This window comes from Eucalyptus grandis, chromosome 5, assembly GCF_016545825.1.
Source record: "Eucalyptus grandis isolate ANBG69807.140 chromosome 5, ASM1654582v1, whole genome shotgun sequence".
In the NCBI taxonomy this organism is placed as follows: Eukaryota; Viridiplantae; Streptophyta; class Magnoliopsida; order Myrtales; family Myrtaceae; genus Eucalyptus; species Eucalyptus grandis.
In genome coordinates, this window is record NC_052616.1 from 28,951,792 (window position 1) to 28,974,121 (window position 22,330).

At 40.3% G+C, this 22,330-nt stretch overlaps 1 protein-coding gene across 1 annotated transcript; it reads left to right on the forward strand.

Annotated features, from left to right (window-relative positions):
• The first annotated feature begins 1,266 nt into the window (after positions 1-1,266).
• LOC104425597 (subtilisin-like protease SBT2.3) lies at positions 1,267-9,271 on the forward strand. The gene is given in 11 exon segments (XM_039313154.1): positions 1,267-1,877; positions 1,880-2,012; positions 2,460-2,619; positions 2,817-3,214; positions 3,910-4,005; positions 4,202-4,274; positions 5,151-5,433; positions 6,175-6,506; positions 6,620-6,890; positions 7,190-7,471; positions 8,659-9,271. Coding segments are annotated over 11 exon segments (2,535 nt in total). The 5' UTR covers positions 1,267-1,798; the 3' UTR covers positions 9,087-9,271.
• Positions 9,272-22,330: the final 13,059 nt, after the last annotated feature.

The window sequence follows — 22,330 nt, forward strand, 5'->3', positions numbered from 1 at the left end:
TGTCATTAATTTCAGTTAAGTTTGTACGTGGATGATGTCGATGATTTATTACCCAACAATCCGAGACATTATTGGAGGGAAAAAATTGTCATCTAGTATTATTGGCTTTATTGTCCCCGTGATTACTCATTTTCTAAATGGCCATGCTTCTTGATGGAACTTTTGGCAACTTTTCCCTTCGAGTGATGCTGTGAAAAGATCATTTTTACGATGGGACTTGTTAGTGCTTGTTAATGTTCCTTCTATCGTAAATTACAAGTTTCTCTTAATCTCAGTTAGTTGTAACTGCCATTTCCTTTCTTTTCTTGGATTTCCATGAAAGAACTCAGGCAGAACGACATGAGGACTGGAGTCCCTGTTGAACATAATAACTGCCAATGATGGTTCACATTAACCTTAAATCAACTCACTGATTCTTCATTATTATGTAATTAAAAATGTCTTAACAAGGTATTAGTGTTGCGCAGCTAAGTACTCGACTAATATATGGACAAAAGAAAATGCTCGAATAAGAGGGAAAGATGTTAGGAAGAAACGGTGTAAGAAAGTATGAGAGTTGCATTGCTCAGGAGAAGAGGGAAAGGAAAGTGAAGGAAATTATTGTACCTAATACCCAAAGAGGGAAAGGAAAGTGAAGGGAAATTATTGTACCTAATACCCCACAAAAATTATTTCCCAATGAGGAGAGAAAAGAAACATACAGAAGTGAGGAAATTCACTTTCTTTAATACTGTTTTTGGATGCTCCATCAACATCGAAATGTTTGTGAGAAATTACAAAAAGCAAGCTATATCGATATTTTCATCCCTTAAAATGGACGGAATTAATGAAAGTACTTGATACAAATTTCTAGACGAGTCTTCTAAACTTGATTATACTTTTTGAAAGTTTTAAACTTTATATTTCAACCTTTTTTTATACAAATTTTAAAGTTTACAATGCACTTGTTTTGATTTTCTAAATTGGTTTGGTACAACAATAGGAGATTCTTTATCTTGATAAATTAAGAAATTATCCTAAAATTAAGGATAATTTCTTGGTCTTAGCGTTGTGACTATGAATTTTCTTAATTAAGACATGGAATGGAATGAAAAAGCAAACGTTAAGAGTCTTGAGACATGTTTCAGTGTTCTGACACTGATTTTTCCTTAGTCAATACACGGAATAGAAGATGACAAAGTGGCGTTGGGTCCCTAAACAAGCAAGGGCCAAAGACAACGACAACAGTCAAACAAGAAGGGGAGGGAATAAAAACAAATGACAACGTTCGATTCTCATCTGCATTTCTTCCCGTAAAGAGAGCGATTTTTATATTAGCAAATTTGTTCAGTCGAGGAAAAGCTTTTGCAGATTCTCCATGCTCTCCCCTCCAGCTATTAATACTCTGCCTGCGCACTCCTCCCTCTTTCTTCCCGGAAAGCTAATAAAGAAAGAAGGGCCTTTTTCTTTCTCGCCCCAGATAAAGAAAGCCCTTCTTCTTCTTCTTCTTCTTCTTCTTCTTCTGCTTCGGCTTTATCACTTCACATCAAATGGAGGCCTCAATGTGAAGCTTGCTGCACTTTCTCTCGCACCAGCTGTCTTCACATTCTAGGATAGGTCGTCAGCTTTTCTGGGTTCTCTTCACTTTTCAACCCACCCGTCTCTTCTTCTCGTGGGTGTTGCTGTGGAGAGATCTTGGGGAAGTCAAAATGGAGGCGGCGTGAGGTCTTTTCCTTCCAGTGGGGTTGGTGTTCTGATAAAACTAGAACTTGGGTTTCTCTTCTTTCTTCTTGCTCTGCCCCGCTGTGCGTATACACGGATGGAGAGCGTTTCTTGGCTTTTGCTGGTGTTGGTCTCCATGGGGATGGTCGTGTGCACTTGGTGCCAGAATAGTAGCTCGAAGCAATCACGGCTGTTTACATTGTGACCCTTAAACAAGCCCCTGTCGTCCATGACTATGGTGTGCTGAAGAAGGAGACGAATGTGTTCAGGCATGGAGGTTCGGGGAAATCCAACAGAATGGACAAAGCAAGGTACTTTCTTTCTTCTCTTGTAAATGCGGGCTGTGGTTGGATTCTGTTTATTCGTTTGTAGAATCGGGAGACCAAACTGGGAATTGGTTTATTTACTTACTTCCTTTGGCAATAGCTACTGAAAGGGTTAAATTGCAATTTTCGAAAGTTGATTTTTGCTTCGTGAGGTAAATTTTTACCTTTGAGAGTTTTGTAGCCTCTCAAGTTCGGCAACTACCTCGTGGGGGTCCATTCATTTCTGTTTCTGCAGTGTCTATAACTGTCTTTTACGTTACTATGGCTGATATCGTCGGAAGTTCCTTTCTTGATTGGCAGTATAAAGAATTGTTCATGTGTAATTTAGTGGAGACTTTAGTTTAATGAGGTCGCGATGACGGGAACTTATCTTGATTAAGCTTCATTTTTTAGTCTTTGATTGGTTTTCTGAGCTTCCTACTCTAAATTCAGGCACAGGAACACTTCTCGTTCTGGTGGGAGCTCGGGTTCTTATATTGCTCGAGTTCATGATTCGTTATTGAAGAAGGTACTGAAGGGAGAGAAATATCTGAAACTGTACAGCTATCACTACTTAATAAATGGATTTGCAGTACTTGTCACTCCCCAGCAGGTATATCAGTACCCAACACCGTCTTTTTCCTTATGATAGTTCTCATCCTTGTCTGCTTGGCACTTATAACTGCATACTGGATGTACGGAGGAAAATATTTTGGCATGTCTTGCATTGCTCGTGATTGAAGTTTTGTTGCTGAGTGATGTAAAAATGGTATCTAGAACCTCACTTTAGCCTGTTAATATTATTTGAAGGCCGACAAACTTTCACAGAGGACAGAGGTCGCAAACGTAGTTTTGGATTTTTCAGTTAGAACGGCAACAACTCATACTCCACAATTTCTTGGTCTACCAAATGGAGCGTGGGCACAACGTGGTGGGTATGACTCAGCTGGAGAAGGAGTTGTGATTGGTTTTATTGATACTGGCATTGATCCGACACACCCCAGCTTTGCCGATGATGTGTCTGACCGTCCATATCCAGTCCCTGCCCATTACTCAGGGATTTGTGAGGTCACCCCAGATTTTCCATCCGGATCATGCAATAGGAAGCTTGTCGGGGCCCGGCATTTTGCTGCATCTGCCATAACCAGAGGAATTTTCAATGCATCTCAGGACTACGCATCGCCATTTGATGGAGATGGTCACGGGACGTGAGTGTTTCATGCGACTTCTCTCATCTTGTATGCTTGTGTCTCCATGTCATTTTTTTGTCAGCATCTATTTTGCTCAATCTGCGACTGGAATAACTGTAGCTTTGTGGTTCCACAAGCTGGGGATGAGGGAGTAAAAAATGCGAGTGTGGGAGCGAAACGAGAATTTGTTGCAGTATTCCCTTTGAGCTCCTTTGATCGCTAGGATTTCCTCTTTTTTATTTTCTCTATGTCTTGATGTGGATGAAAGTGGTGATATGTCGCTGTTAACCATTCCTTCTTCATGACCTGGGCTGAGGACTTGAAATGACAAGAGGAGAAAACTGGTTTCTGCTTCAGTTCACTTGTCGTTGACATATATCTCTTTCTTATTCTTCTTTTCAACGTAAAATTATTGTTAACTGCATCAAGTAAAAACCTCGTTTTCATTTTCTATCAAAAACAAAGAGCCATTATTTTCCCATTTTAATATGGATAACTTTTCAGAGTAAAAACATGTAAAGCTTTGTAAGCTGGCAAGATAGATTTAGTGATATGGGAAAGCTAAAAGAATCTTACTTCATGGCCATGTATAATTTGTTCTCATATTGTTGGCATGAAAGTTACAGCAACTGTCGTCTGGTTACTAGCTTCCACATTGTCAATTAGATGGAAGACTTAATAGGCAATTGATGGATTGAATAGTGGAATTACAGGCACACAGCTTCAGTTGCAGCAGGAAACCATGGGATTCCAGTTATTGTTTCTGGTCATCACTTTGGGAATGCTAGTGGAATGGCTCCTCGTTCACAGTAATTATCTGGACCAAGTCTCTCTGTACTATTATTATTTATCTCTATTCATTATTGACAGTGATTATTAAGTACTAATAAATGATAACTGCTTCTGTTTACCTGCTTTGCTCAAAGATGGACTTACACCTTGAGCAAAATATATTCGAGTACTTTTTATGTTAAGATAACATGGATACTCAATTTCAATTTTCAGCATCGCTGTTTACAAGTCATTATATAAGAGCTTTGGAGGCTTTGCTGCGGATGTCGTTGCTGCAATTGACCAGGTTTGTGTCTACATGATTTGACTGACCAGCTTCTCTTGCTTAGCTAATCTATGTGTAGACAGTTTTAAGACTTTAGAGACCCTCAACACTTTGATGTGCTGCTAGTTGACTGTATTTCTCTGTCTTGCTATTTGACGGATCGCTTTCAGATTACACTTCGACGTCAAAATATTCCTACTCTGCAAAACCAAAGTTTCTTGTTCTGGTTCTTTCGCAGTGGCTATTCATTGGCTGTTTTATCTAAAGATACTCGTGTTTTTTACTTCTTCCTAGTCATACCAAAAAGAGAGTATTTATAACCCTAAAGGGCATTGTGCTTGCAACTGTTATGATTGCTATTCTGTTTCCCCTTGGTACCCTCGTCTTTCCTTTTCCATGTGGAAAATATCCAATGCAAGATAGGTACTCATAATAAGCGGCAATTTTCCCTAAGAGAAAAATAAATGAGCTTTTCAGAGGGAGTGTAACCTTAGTCAAAATGTCAAAATTATTCAGGCTCTCTATTTACTCTACGATTGAAATAGGCATTCCTCAATAATAGTTTATACTGGTTGTGAACGGGTGCTGTACCAGACTATACGATACAAACAATAATGATTCAGCGCACTTCTTGGTATTCTCTGGTTGTTTGAGGAATTATATTTGAAAGATTCTACACAGAGAGCTGTTTCGGTTTTGAATTTCTACGAATCTGTGTAGCACCAGTTCCATTTGTAGAGATGTATAATTAATTACCCTTGGCTCATGTTCTTCAATCGATACTGCAAAAGAAAATGGGAAAAAAAAAGTGCTTTTTGGGGATCGTGAAACATATATGTCTCAGTATTACCATTCGTAACTGATTTTCTTCTTTCTTTGTGATGGATGCATTTACAGGCTGCTCAGGATGGCGTTGACATAATAAGCTTATCAATCACTCCTAATAGGCGTCCTCCTGGAATTGCAACGTTCTTCAATCCCATTGACATGGCTTTATTGTCAGCAGTAAAAGCTGGCATTTTTGTTGTGCAAGCTGCCGGAAATACTGGGCCTGCACCAAAAAGCGTATCTTCCTTCAGTCCATGGATTTTCACTGTTGGTGCTGCTGCTCATGACCGAGTGTACCAAAACTCCATAGTTCTTGGAAACAACCGATCAATTGCTGGAGTTGGCCTTGCGCGTAAGCCATCTGTTAGCTGATGCTTATTTTCTCTCTCTCTTTTTTTTTTTTTTTGGTGCTAACTTTGGTTCACTTATGTTTTGCAACTGACTTTTCTCAAATAACCCCAAAAGATCAAGTTGTCTAGTTTAGCCTTTACTTTTGGTTCCCGAACTGGACTCAAATTTGTATTGCCTCAGGATTTTAAAAAGGTTCTATGTTCAGATCACTTGCCTCTTATTTAAAACCTAGATCAAGATTGATGGAAACTGAGATTGTTTGGTTTGAAGAGTGATAGTCTGTGGATTTCTTTCACTATCAAAATTAACTTGCTGAATCTGATGACCTTTTGAAGATATGTTGACTCTCACAGATGGGGGTCGTTCCCTGTCCAAACTAAAAAGGGAAAAAAAATTGGATCATCAGATATACATTACACAGATCACTAACTTCGTACTTGCTGATTCATAAAACAAGGAGCTTATTCTATGGTAAAAACCAATAAAAAGTCAAGAAAGGAATTTGGGATCACACTTCTCACTAGTCTTGCAGGAATCAGATTTGTTGATTACGAATCATCTCCATTATCGCAGTATACTTGGTTCTGGTAGTGAGCTAATTTATGTGGATGCACATGCTTGGTGTTGGGTTGGTGTGGAGAAGTACATTTTACCCCTTAATCCCTACAAAAAAAATTACTTACGCAGATTTACTCTTTACACCTGTCAAGATGCAAATTAACATTTCATCATTCTTTTTCAGCGGGAACCGATAAAGATACGATGTACAAGCTAGTCTCAGCACTCGATGTTCTGAACAATGACACTTCAATTTCCAAAGACATGTATGTCGGTGAATGTCAGGACTCTACAAACTTTGATCCAGATCATGTCCAAGGGAACCTTTTGATATGCAGCTACTCAATCCGGTTTGTGCTTGGACTCTCCACCATCCAACAGGCCTTAGAAACAGCAAATAACCTTAGCGCAGCTGGTATCGTGTTTTACATGGATCCTTTTGTGATTGGGTTTCAGCTTAATCCAACTCCATTGAAGATGCCTGGCATCATTATTCCAACATCAGATGATTCCAAGGTACAGCCAATGCCATTAACAGAGTCTCGTTGCTGTTAGTTGGCTGCTGATTCAAGAATGAGTGCCAAAGAACTGTATTTGCTATATAGTGATCTTTCTCTTATATTTGACAGATACTGCTTCAATACTACAATTCTTCTGTTGAGAGGGACGGACAGACAAAACAGGTTGTTACATTTGGAGCCACTGCTAGCATCTTGGGCGGGCTGAAAGCCAACTACAGCTTTTCTGCTCCAAAAGTCATGTACTACTCTGCCAGAGGACCTGATCCAGAAGACAGTTCTCTCACCAACGCAGATATATTGAAGCCAAACTTGGTTGCCCCTGGTAATTTCATATGGGCTGCTTGGAGCTCTGTTGGCACTGATTCTATGGAATTCGAAGGTATGACCATCATAACATATACAGCAATTCGTGTTGATTCATTTGACCAGTGCAATGGGTTTCTGTTTTAATCCATTACTGCATGAAAGATATTCCCATAAAGCATCGGTATCTGCAAGACATTTAATTATTCATATAGGTAGCTTGATATTCTTTTGCTTGTGCATGTATTGATTGCCTACCTAGTGATCGAGGCAAGATTTCTTCTCTCCAGTGCCAAATGCAATGGAATTGCAGAGTGTTTATCCTGGTTCTCTTCTTCTTATATGCTGCCTCCTAAAGTAGATTCAATGATTCAGGTGAAAACTTTGCGATGATGTCTGGGACAAGCATGGCTGCTCCTCATATTGCTGGGCTGGCAGCGCTAATTAAGCAAAATTTTCCAAGTTTTAGTCCTTCTGCCATTGCATCTGCACTTTCTACAACGGCTTCTTTATATGACAAGAATGGGGGACCGATAATGGCTCAGCGTGCTTATGCCAACCCAGATCAAAATCAGTCCCCAGCAACACCTTTTGACATGGGCAGCGGTTTTGTGAATGCAACCGCTGCTTTGAATCCGGGACTTATTCTTGACTCCAGTAAGTTATTCTGCCTATGCCAGTTATACTCTTTTGTCTTGAAACATCCTCTACCCAATCAGATGCGAAAGTCAATTAAATTGATAAAATTAGGAGTGTCCTGAGTCATCTGCTTTTACAATGGTAGAATTCCAAATCATGGATATGTCCTTTTCATTGGCCCAAAATGAAGAATATCTCTTGTAGTCCAATCATAATTTGTTGTGATAAGTCTGTTATTTGCCTTTATTGCATAATGGGTGCAGCTAAGTCCAACTCCAACTATACTTTAATTTTGTCATGCCAATCAAGCCAAATGGCTCATGGGTCAGCATAACCGGTATATGGTCAGATTTACTTATCCGAGAAGGATTGAGTTTGGACTTGACTGGTGCAAGTGCTGAAGTACCAATTCCAAAATTTTTATCAATTGCAAATATACATAATGAAGTGAAAAATCGATGAATACATAATGAAGTGAAAAATCAATGACTATTAATTAGTTTGTCATTTTGAGAAATTTATTCAACGGAAGGATATCCTCAAGGACAGTAATCAAATGTTTAATTATAGTCAACAGTTAATGTACGAGAAAAAGTCCTTAAAGAATAGATTACATTTTTATAAGTTTCTGTTGTGAACAGATTTCTTTCAACACTAAAAGGATGGCTTTCTTGAATAAGCAACTGATATTATACTCAGAATACAGAAACAATGTGCCTGATTTGAGTATCTTTTCCTTGTCTGGTAAGGAACCAAACAATGTGCTTCGTGTTATGACATATTTTCTCGAGTTACTTTTACCTCTAGAATAAAATCTGCTGTGTCTGTTCTACCGAAAGATTGACATCACGAAAATGTCCACATTGTCTATGTAAAATCTCTAGATAAATCGATTTTTATACATCCAACTCATCAATTTGGTGACCCGGTATTGACCCAAGACCATAGAGTTTTCTTTCTTTTCTTGATTTTTAAGTTCTGTCAATTCCTCTGAAACAACATAACATCAACTTATGTTTTCAATTAATGAAGAGCCTTCACCAGATTTTCAAGCTGTACATGTGATAGGTATCCTGGTTCTCTCTAATTGACAAGTAGCAGAGTAATGGACCGTTACATCATCTCTCTTTTGCGGGTTCTTTGTTCTGTTCGATGCTTGCTTACGTAGGGGGCTAACATGAGCCTGTCTGATGCTGTTCTTGTAGGTTATGATGATTACATGTCATTTCTCTGTGGCATTAACGGTTCGGCTCCCATTGTTTGGAACTACACCGGCCAAAGTTGTTGGGCTTACAACAACACTATTAGCGGTGCCGACCTGAATTTGCCCTCTATCACAATCGTCACGCTCAACAGTTCTAGGACAGTTCAACGTACAGTCACCAATATTGCCGGAAATGAAACTTACAGTGTTGGTTGGAGCGCCCCTTACGGGGTCTCCATGAAGGTAGCTCCAACTCGCTTCACCATTGCCAACGGCCAGAGGCAGGTACTGAGTGTCTCCTTTAACGCGACAGTCAATAGTTCCTCGGCCACCTTTGGGAGAATCGGGCTGTTTGGAACTCAAGGCCATGCTGCAAACATACCATTGTCGGTCATCGTAAAGATCTTTTATAACTCTACTAACAGCTGAGTGTAGAGATTTTTTTTTTTTTCCTTTCATCTATCTTGTCTGTAACCTTTTGTGCTTCCAGGTTTTGATTTTTTTGCTCCTCCGATTTGTGGCAAGATCTGTAATGTAAGTCGAATGTTTGTTCATAGTCGTGTAAATGCTTAGCAGATCATGTAACAGTGTTCAAGTACGCTGCTTCACTTCAATGCTTCTCTTTCTTGTCCATTGCCTACATTGGCAGGAAAAGGGGCGGGTCGTGACCGGGAATCTCAGTGAATCGGGATGTGGGTAGAAAAGATGAGACCATGGATAAAAATTAACAATCTCTCTAGGCAAAAAGACAAACTGATGAAGGGTAAGACGATATCTTGTCGGAAGTAGTTTGTGGTATTAATATTGTGAAACTGATGATAGAGACCGCAAAAACAATATTAACTTTTCTTGGTTAGCATGATTGAAAAAAAAAAGAAAAAAAAAGAAGACATATCAAAGAGAGGGGAATTTCAGACACTTAATTCTGCAATTCTTGGAGGAATACCAGCGTTTAACCTCCCGGAGGCCAGCCTCTGTATGGAATGGAAGGTGGGGAGAGTGCATGCAGAAGCTTATGAAGGAACTCAATTCTCTTAATGTAATCTAAACTTGATTAATGTAGACTTAAATGACTGCTTTTGATGATAGAATTTTCCTTTTTACCTTGCACTTTTTATTTTTTCTTTTTTTGGGAAACTCCGCTGATAATTTGTTTGTAAAACAAACAAAGAGATACCTTATCTCGTTTCAGAAATATGAGTGTGCGGGGCTAATATATAAGTGTGGAAGTCTTCTAACATTATAATTGAGAAAATTATGGGCTAAGTGGGCTGGACCTTACAATACCCATGTGCACGACATTCATGCAAATGATTTTGCATCTTCTGGATCCTGAGTTGTGCACGACGTTTATATAGATGATATGTCTGCGATGTGCCATAAAGAAGCAAGTGCTCTTTTTTTTTTTCCCTACGCTTCACGGATAACTGGAGGAAACTCATTGTTGCTGAACAGTGAAATATTTGCTTTGCAAATATTGTCAATATTTGACGACCTATAGGTGTTTATAAATCCGACACAAATAAAACATAGAAGTATGATGAGGATAAAAATGTCTTCCAAGCTTTCTCTTATATATAGAGACGCACTTCTTTGTAGTTCCTACCCCATGCACGATTGATGATGGTCACGTTGAAACAGGCCGTTGGGGTTTTCATTTCAAATTTTTAAAGCCAATTTTCCATCGAATTGGGCTGTGCTTGGGCCCTCATTCGGTTTGGGCCTAGCCCTGTTAGGCCCATAGGCCCTAATGTGCTAGCCTCGGCCCGATAGATTGTTTTTTTCTTTAATGGAATATGGCCGAATCCAATTGTCGGACACAACATGAAATGTGACCCCAAAAACTCGTCAATTGCTGGCGATCATCCCTAACTGGCAACAGCTGGCCATTGGGCTTAAAATATATATGTAGATCGAATAGTCACTTACCAATGATCATTGAACACCCTACAATTGACCGTTGTGGTTTCAATACATTAGATCCATCCTATACAGGCTTCAAGAGTTGGAAGTCCTATGCATAATATAGAGAAGGCGAGTTGAGAAATTCTCTCCGGACATAAGAATGAGGTGGAATCCAACGTTAAAAATTGCTAAAGAAGGAATGCAAGGAGATGGGTGTGCTGACCCCTCTATTCCAACATTGCTAGTAGAAGTGTTGGTTACTCAACGTTGACGTGATAAAATTGGAGGGTTGGTGAAGTTTTTAAAGAATTCTTGCGTGATTATAATGATGGGATAGATAATTTGTCGGTCAACGATTATTTAGTGAGCAATTTGCCATATCATTCTATAGGTGATGTTTGTTGAATAGATGAATAAAGATGGCAAATTCTTCTTCAACGAAGCAATCCTTGCCATGAAAGCGAAATTCCTCAAACATTACAAAGACACTTTGCCTGTATTTTGTTTGTTTTAATTCGTTGTCTTGGATCCGAGGTGTTGGAGGAGCTCAAAACCCTCCCTGTTCCATATGACGAAAATTTAGGACCGGAGAAGGAGGTCCGATTGGAGCAAATATTGGAGAAGGTAAGGATTGGCTTCATAAAATATATACCGCATATGCTAGTCGGTTCAATATATTCCAAAAACGCAAGCAGGCTCAGAACTCTGTGTGTTCTTTGCTTCATAAGAACCCCCAATAATCTTCTGCTAGCTTTTTCTTCATCTATCAATGAGGCGGAGATGTACTTAAGAGTAAACTGCTCCAGATGCATAGAAAGAGATGTCAAAGAGAACGCTGACGTTTTGAAAAGATGGAAAAGCAGAATTTAGCTTTTGTCAATTCTTTTCAACATGGATCGTGACTTACTAATCTCACTGGCATTTACAATTCCATCCAATTCTATGTTCATTGGCATTTACAATCCCATCCAAGTCTATGTTCATTGCTAGCCAATGGATCATGGAAAACAATAGGTGTAACTTGACTGTGAAAAATATGGAAATAATGATTCCAGCTGATGGTACCTGACATGAACAAGATGACAACCACAACACTTTATCATCCGAATCACGGTAAGGGACATGACATCTAACGACATTATATTATTAGACATTTTTTTGGGTGTAATTTGTATTTAAGCATTGTTACGGCACTAATACGTGTAATATTTTCTACAAATCATTTGGAGATGTACTTTTACTCAATGCATGTTTAATTGAATGAGTTCTGCTCATTAATTGTCCTCAGTAATTTTTTTGTATTGTTCTTAAGATTTCGATACTAAGAAGAACCCGGCTCGGGCCAACCACTCCTGGACATGGCACGTGGGCCTGGCTAGCCGTGCCTAGCCCAGCTTAGCCCGGTGGCCACCTCTAGTCCCACTAGACATTTTCTAGGCAAGACAAGAATCGTCAATCCCCACCCTCCCTCAGTGACGAAAACTACATGCCTAAGCATGGCCAATTCGAAGCGAAAGATCAGTCGGTTTGGATAAGTCCTTCCCTTTTTGGCCTAGCTTGTCCAATTGTATGGCCGTCAAAGCTGTCTAGACCGATTCAATTATAGTATTTTCAGGACAAAAGTACGCCTTACATGTGAGGGGAGTGCGTATCATCGGAATTCAATCTCGCATGTTTGATCCATTTCATGGCAATTTAATTTTTTCAGGTCAAATTGTATGCTTTTGTTGCACTCTACAAGTTTGTAAAACGTCCTAGCAACTTGAAAAGTGAGTCTAACATTTGATTGTTAAGGGCACGTATGTTTATTTTTATTCAAGAATTATTTTTCTATTCCAAAGTTGTTTTCAAACAAAATCCGTTTAGTAAAACTAGTTCACTTTTCCATTTTTGGAATAGATTTTTACTTAAGAAATAGTTTGAAATAGAAATAAGAAGTGAAAATTTTTTACTTCTCTATTTATGAAACAAAAATGAGAAATAAAAACTCTTCTCATCTTCGTCCTCGCTAGTAGTCGGCCGCCACCTTGTGTACACCCGACCGTCGCCCACTACCCATTGCTCACTGTCAATCGTCGCCGCCACTCGCAGTTTGCCTAGCCACCATTCGCCACTACCCACCACCACCGGTCACCATTTGTCGATCACCATCCACTGCCCGTTGTACGCCAATTGCTGCCCATTGTCCGTCATCTCTTAGAAGAGAAAAATTTTGTGTTGTTATCAAATGAATTTCTATTTTGAAAGTTGAAATTTTGTATCATTATCAAATGCGAATTTTGCTTAAAAACTCATCTAAGAATAGAAATAGAAAAATGTATTCCTCTTCTAGATATTAATTTTTAGCCAGAATGATTATCATTCACGCCTTAAGTCATACTTGTACTTTTCAGAGAAAATTATCCAAAAATCCTAAACCTATTGTATAACGATCGGTTCAATTGTAAACTTTTCAATTTTATCATAAACTTTTTGACAATTCATTTCGGCCAATTTTCACCCAAAATCGTTGATTCAATGATCAAAATGATTATTGGAAAATTGTCAAAAGGTCTAACACTAAATTATCCAAATTGAAAAGTTTAGAATTCAATTAATGGTTGTATAAAAAAATACCAAAAAAGTCTTAAATCTATTGCACTATTGTCAATTTAGTCATAAATATTTTAATTATTTCAATTAAATCCTTAACATTTTTCACGTTTTATCAATTGAATTCATTCGGTTAATTTTGAATGGAAATCATTAATGTAGATGTCAGCTATCATACATGACACAGTTGATGCTGATGTGGAAAATATTTAATTATATTTTAATTTTAAAAAATTGTACTAATTTCTTCCTTTCTTTTCTTTCCTTTTCCTTGATTTTTTTTTCAACTCTGGTTGATGAGGGTTGGCAGACCTCGCCTGGGCTGGGCAAGGGCCGACGCCCTTGCCTATTGATTGGTGGTGGTCAGCCAACCCATAGTTGGGGAAAGAAAAGGAAGAAAAGAAAAGAAGAAAAAAAAATAAAAAATAATAAACTAATAAAAATATTTCAAAAATACTTAAAAATTATTCAAATTTCTAGTCAAAATTTCTCGGATGAACTCAATTAGCAAAACATAAAATATTAAGAACTCAATTGATATAATTACAAAATTTATGACTTTTATGACAATTTTCTCGCTATCATACAATAGATTTAAGATCTTTTGGACAATAGAACAAGTAGTATTGTCTAGACTCTTTCTACGAAACCAGGCCAAGCATACGTCTAGAGCACGTGGATGCTCGTTTCAATCACTAGACTGTCTAAGCCAACATGTGTACTTGACTTTGCTAAGTTCCTCACCGAATCTACTGTCGTCACGAACTATTTTTACATTTGTTGCTGCTTTAAAATCCCTTTGAATTCGAAAACGATGTGTCAAGGCTGCTCCTGAATATGATCCGTCCTTATCAGGCAAATTCAATGTCGGGCACAACCATCAAGAGGAGTCCGAACTTCAACACAAGCAATTCCTCTATAAATCCTATGCACAACACACCAAAATTGTCTTGCAAAATTACAAGCAAAGCTCGAAACCCCTCTTCTCCTCAAATCTCATTATTCATGGCTCGTCTAGCTCCCGTGGCATCGCCAATCGGTCGTCTTCTGGTCCTCCTAATTCTGATCGCCCCAGCTCGGGGCATCATCACCAGCCGCCGCATGCTGCAGACACCGCAGCTGAGCCCGCTAGGCGCGACAAAAGGCACGGCTCGAAATGCCGGAGATGATGATCGAGTGAACATGGTGAAGAATGATCACAACAATGAGGTGCATGGCGATCGCTCGGGCTTGGGAGAGAGGAAGGATTTGCTTCCGTTTCCGAATTGGCCGTTCGCACCCCCGATTCCGGCATACTTACTCCCCACCGATCCCTCAACTGCCGTTTGCGCCTCCTTTCAAATCCCACCAATTCCTAGTGTTCCTTCGTGGCCCCAGTTTCCATTCCCTCCTCTCCAAATGCCTCCCTTCCCTTTGTTAATCCTTCTCCTCCAGCTTGAGCCTCTATCTGCTGCTGTTCTTCTTCTTTCTTCTTCACCTTTGCTAATGGAGGGAGAGTGGCGTAGGGTTTGTAACGCACGTGAGTTATTTTCGCGTTAAAATAACGGCCATGGCCGCATCGATGGAAGTACTGTTATCCTAAGAAGATCTGTACATATTTAAAAGAAGCAGTCGTGTTATCGGAATTGAATGTCGTGTATGTTCTTCGTTCAATATTTCTCCGCCCTCATTTAGATTGGATGTGATATAAACCTTAATATTCGTGAGTCTTAATCTCCTTTCTTTTATCTTTTAACTATAATTGGTTTAATATTCTACGAAAGCAATTCATAGCGACTTATAATTGATAATATATACAACAATTTATGACCATCCAATTTGAATGCTCCTTAAGAAATAGTGTCTGTGTATCATCCTCGCCTTTAGGCTCAGGCCGTGGAAAATGCAGGTTGCATGGGCATTGTATTCCAACGATTTCTGTACATCAATGATCTCCTGAATTCACTTCAAGGGAAATTACCTAAAAAGTTTGAAACATACCGTAATTGTATCAATTTAATCCTAAACATTTTAATTTGATCAAATTAGTCATATATCTTTTGCCACTTTAGTCTATCAAGTCAATTTTGGCCAAAAATTGTCGACGCGGATGCTGGTCGTCCTATATGGTGTTGCTAATGCTGACATTGATAATTTTTATAATATTTTAAATATTAATTATTTTATGATTTTTTTAATTTTCCTTTTCTAATTTTGTTCTTTCATTGTCGTCGGCAACCCTCGCCGTCATTGGACAAGGTCAACGAGACTCAACCCTCGTAGCACAACCGGTGGTGAGGTCGACCTTGCCTAGCAACAGCAAGGCCAACCCTTGTTGGCCACAATGAAGAAACAAAAAATAAAAAGGAAAAAAAGATAAAATAAAAAAAATTGTCAACGTTAAAACCAGTAGCATCACGTAGAATTATTAGTGTCCACTTCAGGGATTTCTAGCTAAATTTGGCCAGATTGATTGAATTAATAAATTGTCAAAAGATATAATACCAAATTGACCAAATTAAAATGTTTATGATTGAATTGGCATAATTGCAATAAATTTAAACCTTTATATATATATATATATATATATATATATATATAATTTCCTCATCCATTTTGACAATGATATGTCCATTTTTTTCTATTAATTAGTCAGTGTGGAGAATAAAAACAAGACAAATTCACTCACTAAGGCCTATTTAATTCAGATTTAACCTCACAAATAACTGCAGTTGAATTTCCCGTTAAAATAAAATTATTATCTTATTTGTAAAAAGTTATTAAAAAAAAAAAAAAAGAATTTGGGTCGACTGAAAATGCTAAGATTTAGGTATTTTCACCTAGTAAACCACCATTAAATTGGCTAAAAACATTGTGGTGTTGGAGGCCGAATTTCGAGGGTAGTCCCAAATATGTTGGGGAAAAGTACCCGCTTCATGACCCTATTTACCCGCTCTCAGGCCTGATCCTCGCGTTGAATTCAACGTTATTGTCTTAGGAAGAAGAAACCTTCACCGCCCAAACAAGATGCACAAATACTTTTTCACATCATCACCTCATGGGGCGATTGAAGGCCTTTGTGAAAATGGTACTAATCACAAAATCCTATAGAGCCACATCAAAATTGGCTACGTCAAAACTATCATTAATATAATATTCTATGCAAAATAAGTTCAGTAAAGTCACTAAAACTTTCTTGAACTTCCCACAACAAATTGTAAATTAACATACTAATTTACAACAATAAATAACATTGAACTTTTAATAATTAAACATATATATTACACTAAGTAATATATTCAGAGGAAAAAATATCAACATAGAAAGAAATATTTACACCTAAAACATCTCAAACTAATCTAAAAAATAAGGGAAAAAGCCACAAAAAACCCTGAATTTTGCCCAAAGTGACACATTTACCCCAAACTTCTTTTTGTGGCGTGAAAAACCCCAAACTTTTCAAACCGTGACACATTTACCCCATCAAGGGCATTTTTATCTTTTTATTCTTTTTTCCTTTTTTTATTCTTTTTTTCTTCTTCTTCCTCTCGCCGGCCATGGCGGAGCTGGCGGAGGGAAGTCGGCATCGGGGAGGGTCGCCCTTGCCGGCGTTGGGCGAGACCTCCCTCGCCGGCGTCGGGCAAGGACGGCCCTCCCCGAGATCTCGGCGAGGGGGACACCCTTGCCCGACACGGCGAGGGTGTCCCCGCCGTCCTCGCTCGTCGCCGGCGAGGGCAGCCCTCGCCGTAGACACGGCTTCCTTCATCGGCCCGGTCGGAGGGAAAGGAGAAGAAAAAAAAAGAAAAATTTTTAAAAATGAAAAGACCAAAATGCCCTATAATTTTGGGGTAAACGTGTCACATAATAAAATTTCAGGATTTTTTGTATCAAAAAAGTTTGAGGTAAATGTGTCACGGTTGGTAAGTTCAGGGTTTTTTATGTTACAAAAAAAGTTTGGGGTAAATGTGTCACTTTGGGCAAAGTTTAGGATTTTTCGTGGTTTTTTTCCAAAAAACAAATAGGGAAAGTCTCTTCTAATCTCTTAGTAAAGTTCTCTAAGAATTCTGAAGGCACATTGGTCAACCACAGAAATACCTTTAGAGAGCTCTCATGCCACCTCCAAGGCGCATTCACTCTGCGCCATGTGACACTCAACCCAAGGGTTGAAGTTTTGATTAATGCGATTCTATAGTACCCTCTTACAAAAGCTACTGCAAGCCTCCTATAATCTGCGACCACGTTGACTTTCCATAGGCGATCTAACGCTGCTTGCCATTCAGGTGGAAGAGTGTTCATTTAGGTTGGCACATTCTCAAAATCCGGCATAAGACAACCAATCCAGATGATTTCTTATATCATCTGATTGACTCTAACCATGTGTGATACTATGTCACTGTCATTCCACTGATAATTTGCTATCTCTGTCATTAGCACTTTAAGTCTTGTATGTGTGCATAATGCATCATAGTTCTTGCAATAAATGCAGAACAAAAAATGATTACTTATAATCCACAATGAACAAAACGGAAAATACATAATTTTCCATGATTCTTGCAACAAATGCAGAACAAAAATGGAGTACTTATAATTCACAATGAGCAAATTGGAAACTACAAAATTTTCCTCTTTTTTTTGGGCTAGTCAACGCTGGTCAACGGAGGTCAATGCCGATTAGTGATGGTCAATGCAAGTCAACGGTGGTCAACGCAAGTCAACGGTCAACAGCCTAAGTCAACGGTCAAAGTCAACGATCAAACGGGTCGGGTTGGGTCGGACGGACCGACTTGGCACATGCCGCACACATGCTCGGTTGACGTCATGATGATGTCATCTAGGACGGGCCACATGCATGCGTTGATGACGTCATGATGACATTAGCTGGTGCATGCGTCACATGCGCCTGGCACCAAAACGGCGTGGGCTTCGCACGTACTCGGGGTAAACTGTATCAACCACATCTCAAAATCTCAACCGCTATCCATGAAGTTACAAAACATCATATAAACTCACAACACAAATTATTAAGGAGATCCGATACAGCGGATCACTTGTAGACATCACACAATCAACTGCAGAAAATCAAGGATATCAATCTAACATCTGACCTTGTCGAAAGCTCCAATACTATACTGCTAAAAGCTTGCATGTCTTAGAAAGAGCTCAAGAAAATAGAGATACCATCATCATTTACAACCATGACTTATGTCCTTATTCTCTAGCATGTACATATCACCTAGGAGGTGCAATAAAAAAAGACGTAACAAGAAAAAATTCATAACTACTGTCAACGGCCTCTGTATCAATAGAAGAACAGCTGATACAAGTAGCGTCAGGCAGGCAAGTTTGAAGTTAATAGCAGGAATGTCGTGAAGGTAAAGTAAGTTACAACCATTGCGATGAGGGATAGCATAAGCAGTAGCCTGACGGGGAGATCTTTGGTGACGCAAATGATCATCTGGACTGACAGAAAGAACCCAAATGTGTTGCCGCACATGAAGAGACCGTACACCATGAGCTTGACATTATTTGGAGGAGTGCCATAACTTAGAGTAATTCTAGTCACATTATAGTTATAGTTGTTCTGCTCAACTTCCTTGGAATTTTCGTCATTGACAACTTCTACGATTTTTGGAGGCTGAAGCATGGATTGTGTCGCGCTCACAATGAGCGTAGCGACGACCAGCAGGGCTTTGCGTATTTCGCCCAAGGACTTTCCCCCTTAGTTTAATTTTCTAGATGTTGAATTTGATGATGATTAAGGAGCATTTGCGACTGGTTCCCCATCTAATTGGCGACCGTTACCTCCCTCCATATCATCATCATCCGCTGAGACTAGTGTTGAAGCGGGTGAGTTTGATTGTCCTTCTCTGCGCACAGCTCTGGCTCGTGTGAGAATTTCTTTGATCTCTCCATCTTGTGCTCCCCTTGGCGAGGGAGTTGAGACATCTAGAGGTGTCAACCGCTCTCGTTCAAGGCGTTCACCTCCACGACCTCATACTCCAAAGCATGTCCACGAAGCAAGAAGTCAACCACCTACAACTCTTTCCCATCTTTGTTTTACTCTCATTGATTTTTAGGCATTTAGATACAGCAGAAATGTTTTTGACATAGACGAGACATCCTATATTTCCGTGATGATCAAATAAGTTCTGTTGCTTAGAAGATTTTTGCATATGATAGGGACCTAAAATAACACCCTCACTGAAATATGCACACAGAAAAGTGCGATAAAATAAGCAAACCGCGAGGCTTGCCTTGAAATTTTTGCTGGCGGCAACGAGATGCAAGGCAGTGTCGCCTTTGTAGTCATTCCAATTGATCAATTGCTCTTTCTTGTGCCGCTTCAGATGCACCACCAACCGAACCAGCACTTTAAACCGATTATTCTGCACGGTGAGGTGAAGCGCGGTCTCCTCTCGAGTGGTTGTCAACGATCAAACAGGTCAGAGTAAACCGAGTTGGGTCTGGTCGGACGAACCGACCCGGCACGTGCCACGCACGTGCCACGCACGTGCTTGGCTAACGTCACGATGACGTCATCTGGCACGGGCTGTGTGCATGCGTTGATGACGTGACGATGATCTCAGCTAGTGGGTGCCGCGCACGAGCCAGTGACCACGCTCGTGCGTAGCACGCACCTTGCATCGAAACTGCACGCACGTCGCACGTGCCTTGCACAGAAACTGCACGCATGTTGCACTCACCCAGGGGAGATCGTATCAACCACATCTTAAAATCTCAACCGCTATCCACGGAGTTACAAAACGTGATAGAAACTCACAAAACAATTTATTAAGGAGATCCGATACAGCGGGTCACTTGTAGACATCACACAATCAATTGCAGAGAACTAAGGACATCAATCTAACATCTCACCTTGTCGAAAGCTCCAATACTATACTGCTAAAGGCTTGCATGTCTTAGAAAGAGCTCAAGAAAAGAGAGATACCATCATCATTTCCAACAACAACTTTTGTCCCTCTTCTCTAAGTCCTTATCCTCTGAGTCCTCATTCTCTGAGTCCTTGTTCTCTAGCTTGTATATATCACCTAGGAGGTGCAATCGAAAAAGGCGTACCAAGAAAAAATTCATAACTACCGCCAACGGCCTCTATATCAGTAGAAGAACAGCTGATACAAGAAGCGTCTGGGGCCCCGCGAGCGAGTGTGAAGTTAATAGCAAGGATGTCGTGAAGGTAAAGTAAGTCACAACCATTGCGATGAGGGATAGCATAAGCAGTAGCCTAAAAGGGAGATATTTGGTGAGGCAAATGATCATTTGGATCGACTGAAAGAACCTGAAAGTGTTTCCGCAGAGGAAGAGGCTGTACACCATGAGCTCGACATTACTTGGAGGAGTGCCATAACTTCGAGAAATTCTAGTCACGTTATAGTTATAGTTGTTCTGCTCAACTTCCTTAGACTGGTGTTGAAGCGAGTGAGTTTAATCGTCCTCCTCTGCGCACAGCTCAGGCTCGTGTGAGAATTTCTCCGATCTCTTTATCTCGTGCTCCTCTCGGCGAGGGAGTAGAGACATCTAGAGGTGTCAAGCCACTCTCGTTCAAGGCGCTCACCTCCACGACCTCAAACTCCAAAGCATGTCCACAAAGCATGAAGTTGACCATCTGGCACGGGCCACGCGCATGCGTTGATGACATCACGATGACGTCAGCTGGCGAGTGCCGCGCATGCGCCAGCGACCGCACGCTTGCGTTGCATGCGCCTTGCACCAAAACTACATGCACGTCGCACACACCCGGGGAAGACCGTATCAACCACATCTCAAAATCTCAACCGCCATCCACGAAGGTACAAAACGCGATATAAACTAACAACACAATTTATTAAGGAGATCCCATACAACGGTTCACCTGTAGACATCACACAATCAACTGCAGAGCATCAAGGACATCAATCTAACATCTGACCTTGTCGAAAGCTCTAATACTATACGGCTAAAGGCTTGCATGTCTTAGAAAGAGCTCAAGAAAAGAGAGATATTCTCATTATTTCCAACCACGACTTTTGTCCTTCTTCTCTAAGTCCTTATCCTCTGAGTACTCATTCTCTGAGTCCTTGTTCTCTAGCTTGTACATATTACCTAGGAGGTGCAATCGAAAAAGGTGTACCAAGAAAAAATTCATAACTACTACCAACGGCCTTTGTATCAGTAGAAGAACAGCTGATACAAGCAGCGTTCGGGGCCCTGCAGGCGAGTGTGAAGTTAATAGCAGGGATGTCGTGCAGGTAAAGCAAGTCACAACCATTGCGATGAGGGATAGCATAAGCAGTAGCCTGAAGGGGAGATATTTGGTGAGGCAAATGATCATTTGGATCGACTGAAAGAACCCGAAAGTGTTTCTGCACAGAGAGAGGCCGTACACCACGAGCTCGACATTACTTGGAGGAGTGCCATAACTTCGAGAAATTCTAGTCACGTTATAGTTATAGTTGTTCTGCTCAACTTCCTTGGAATTTTTGTCATTGACAACTTGTACGATTTTTGGAGGTTGAAGCATGGATTGGTACGTCGCGCACACAATTAGCGCAGCGACGACTAGCAGGGCGTTGCGTATTTTGTCCAAGGACTCCCCCTTGGTTTAATTTTCTAGATGTTGAACTTGGCGATGATTCAGAAGCATTTGTGACTAGTTTCCCATCTGATTGGTGACCGTTACCTCCCTCCATATCGTCATCGTCCGCTGAGACTAGTGTTGAAGCGAGTGAGTTTGATCGTCCTCCTCGGTGCACATCTCCGACTCGTCTGAGAATTTCTCCGATCTCTTTATCTCGTGCTCCCCTTGGTGAGGGAGTTGACACATCTGGAGGTGTCAAGCCGCACTCGTTCAAGATGCTCACCTCCACGACCTCAGACTCCAAAGCATGTCCACAAAGCATGAAGTTGACCATCTGGCATGGGCCACGTGCATGCGTTGATGACGTCACGATGATGTTAGCTGGCGAGTGCCGCGCATGCGCTAGCGACCGTCCGCGTGCGTTGCACGTGCCATGCACCGAAACGGCATGCACGTTGCACGTGCCTTGCACCGAAACTGCATGCACGTCGCATGCGCCCGGGGAAGACCGTATCAACCACATCTCAAAATCTCAACCGCCATCCATGAAGGTACAAAACGCAATATAAACTAACAACACAATTTATTAAGGAGATCTAATACAGCGGTTCACCTGTAGACA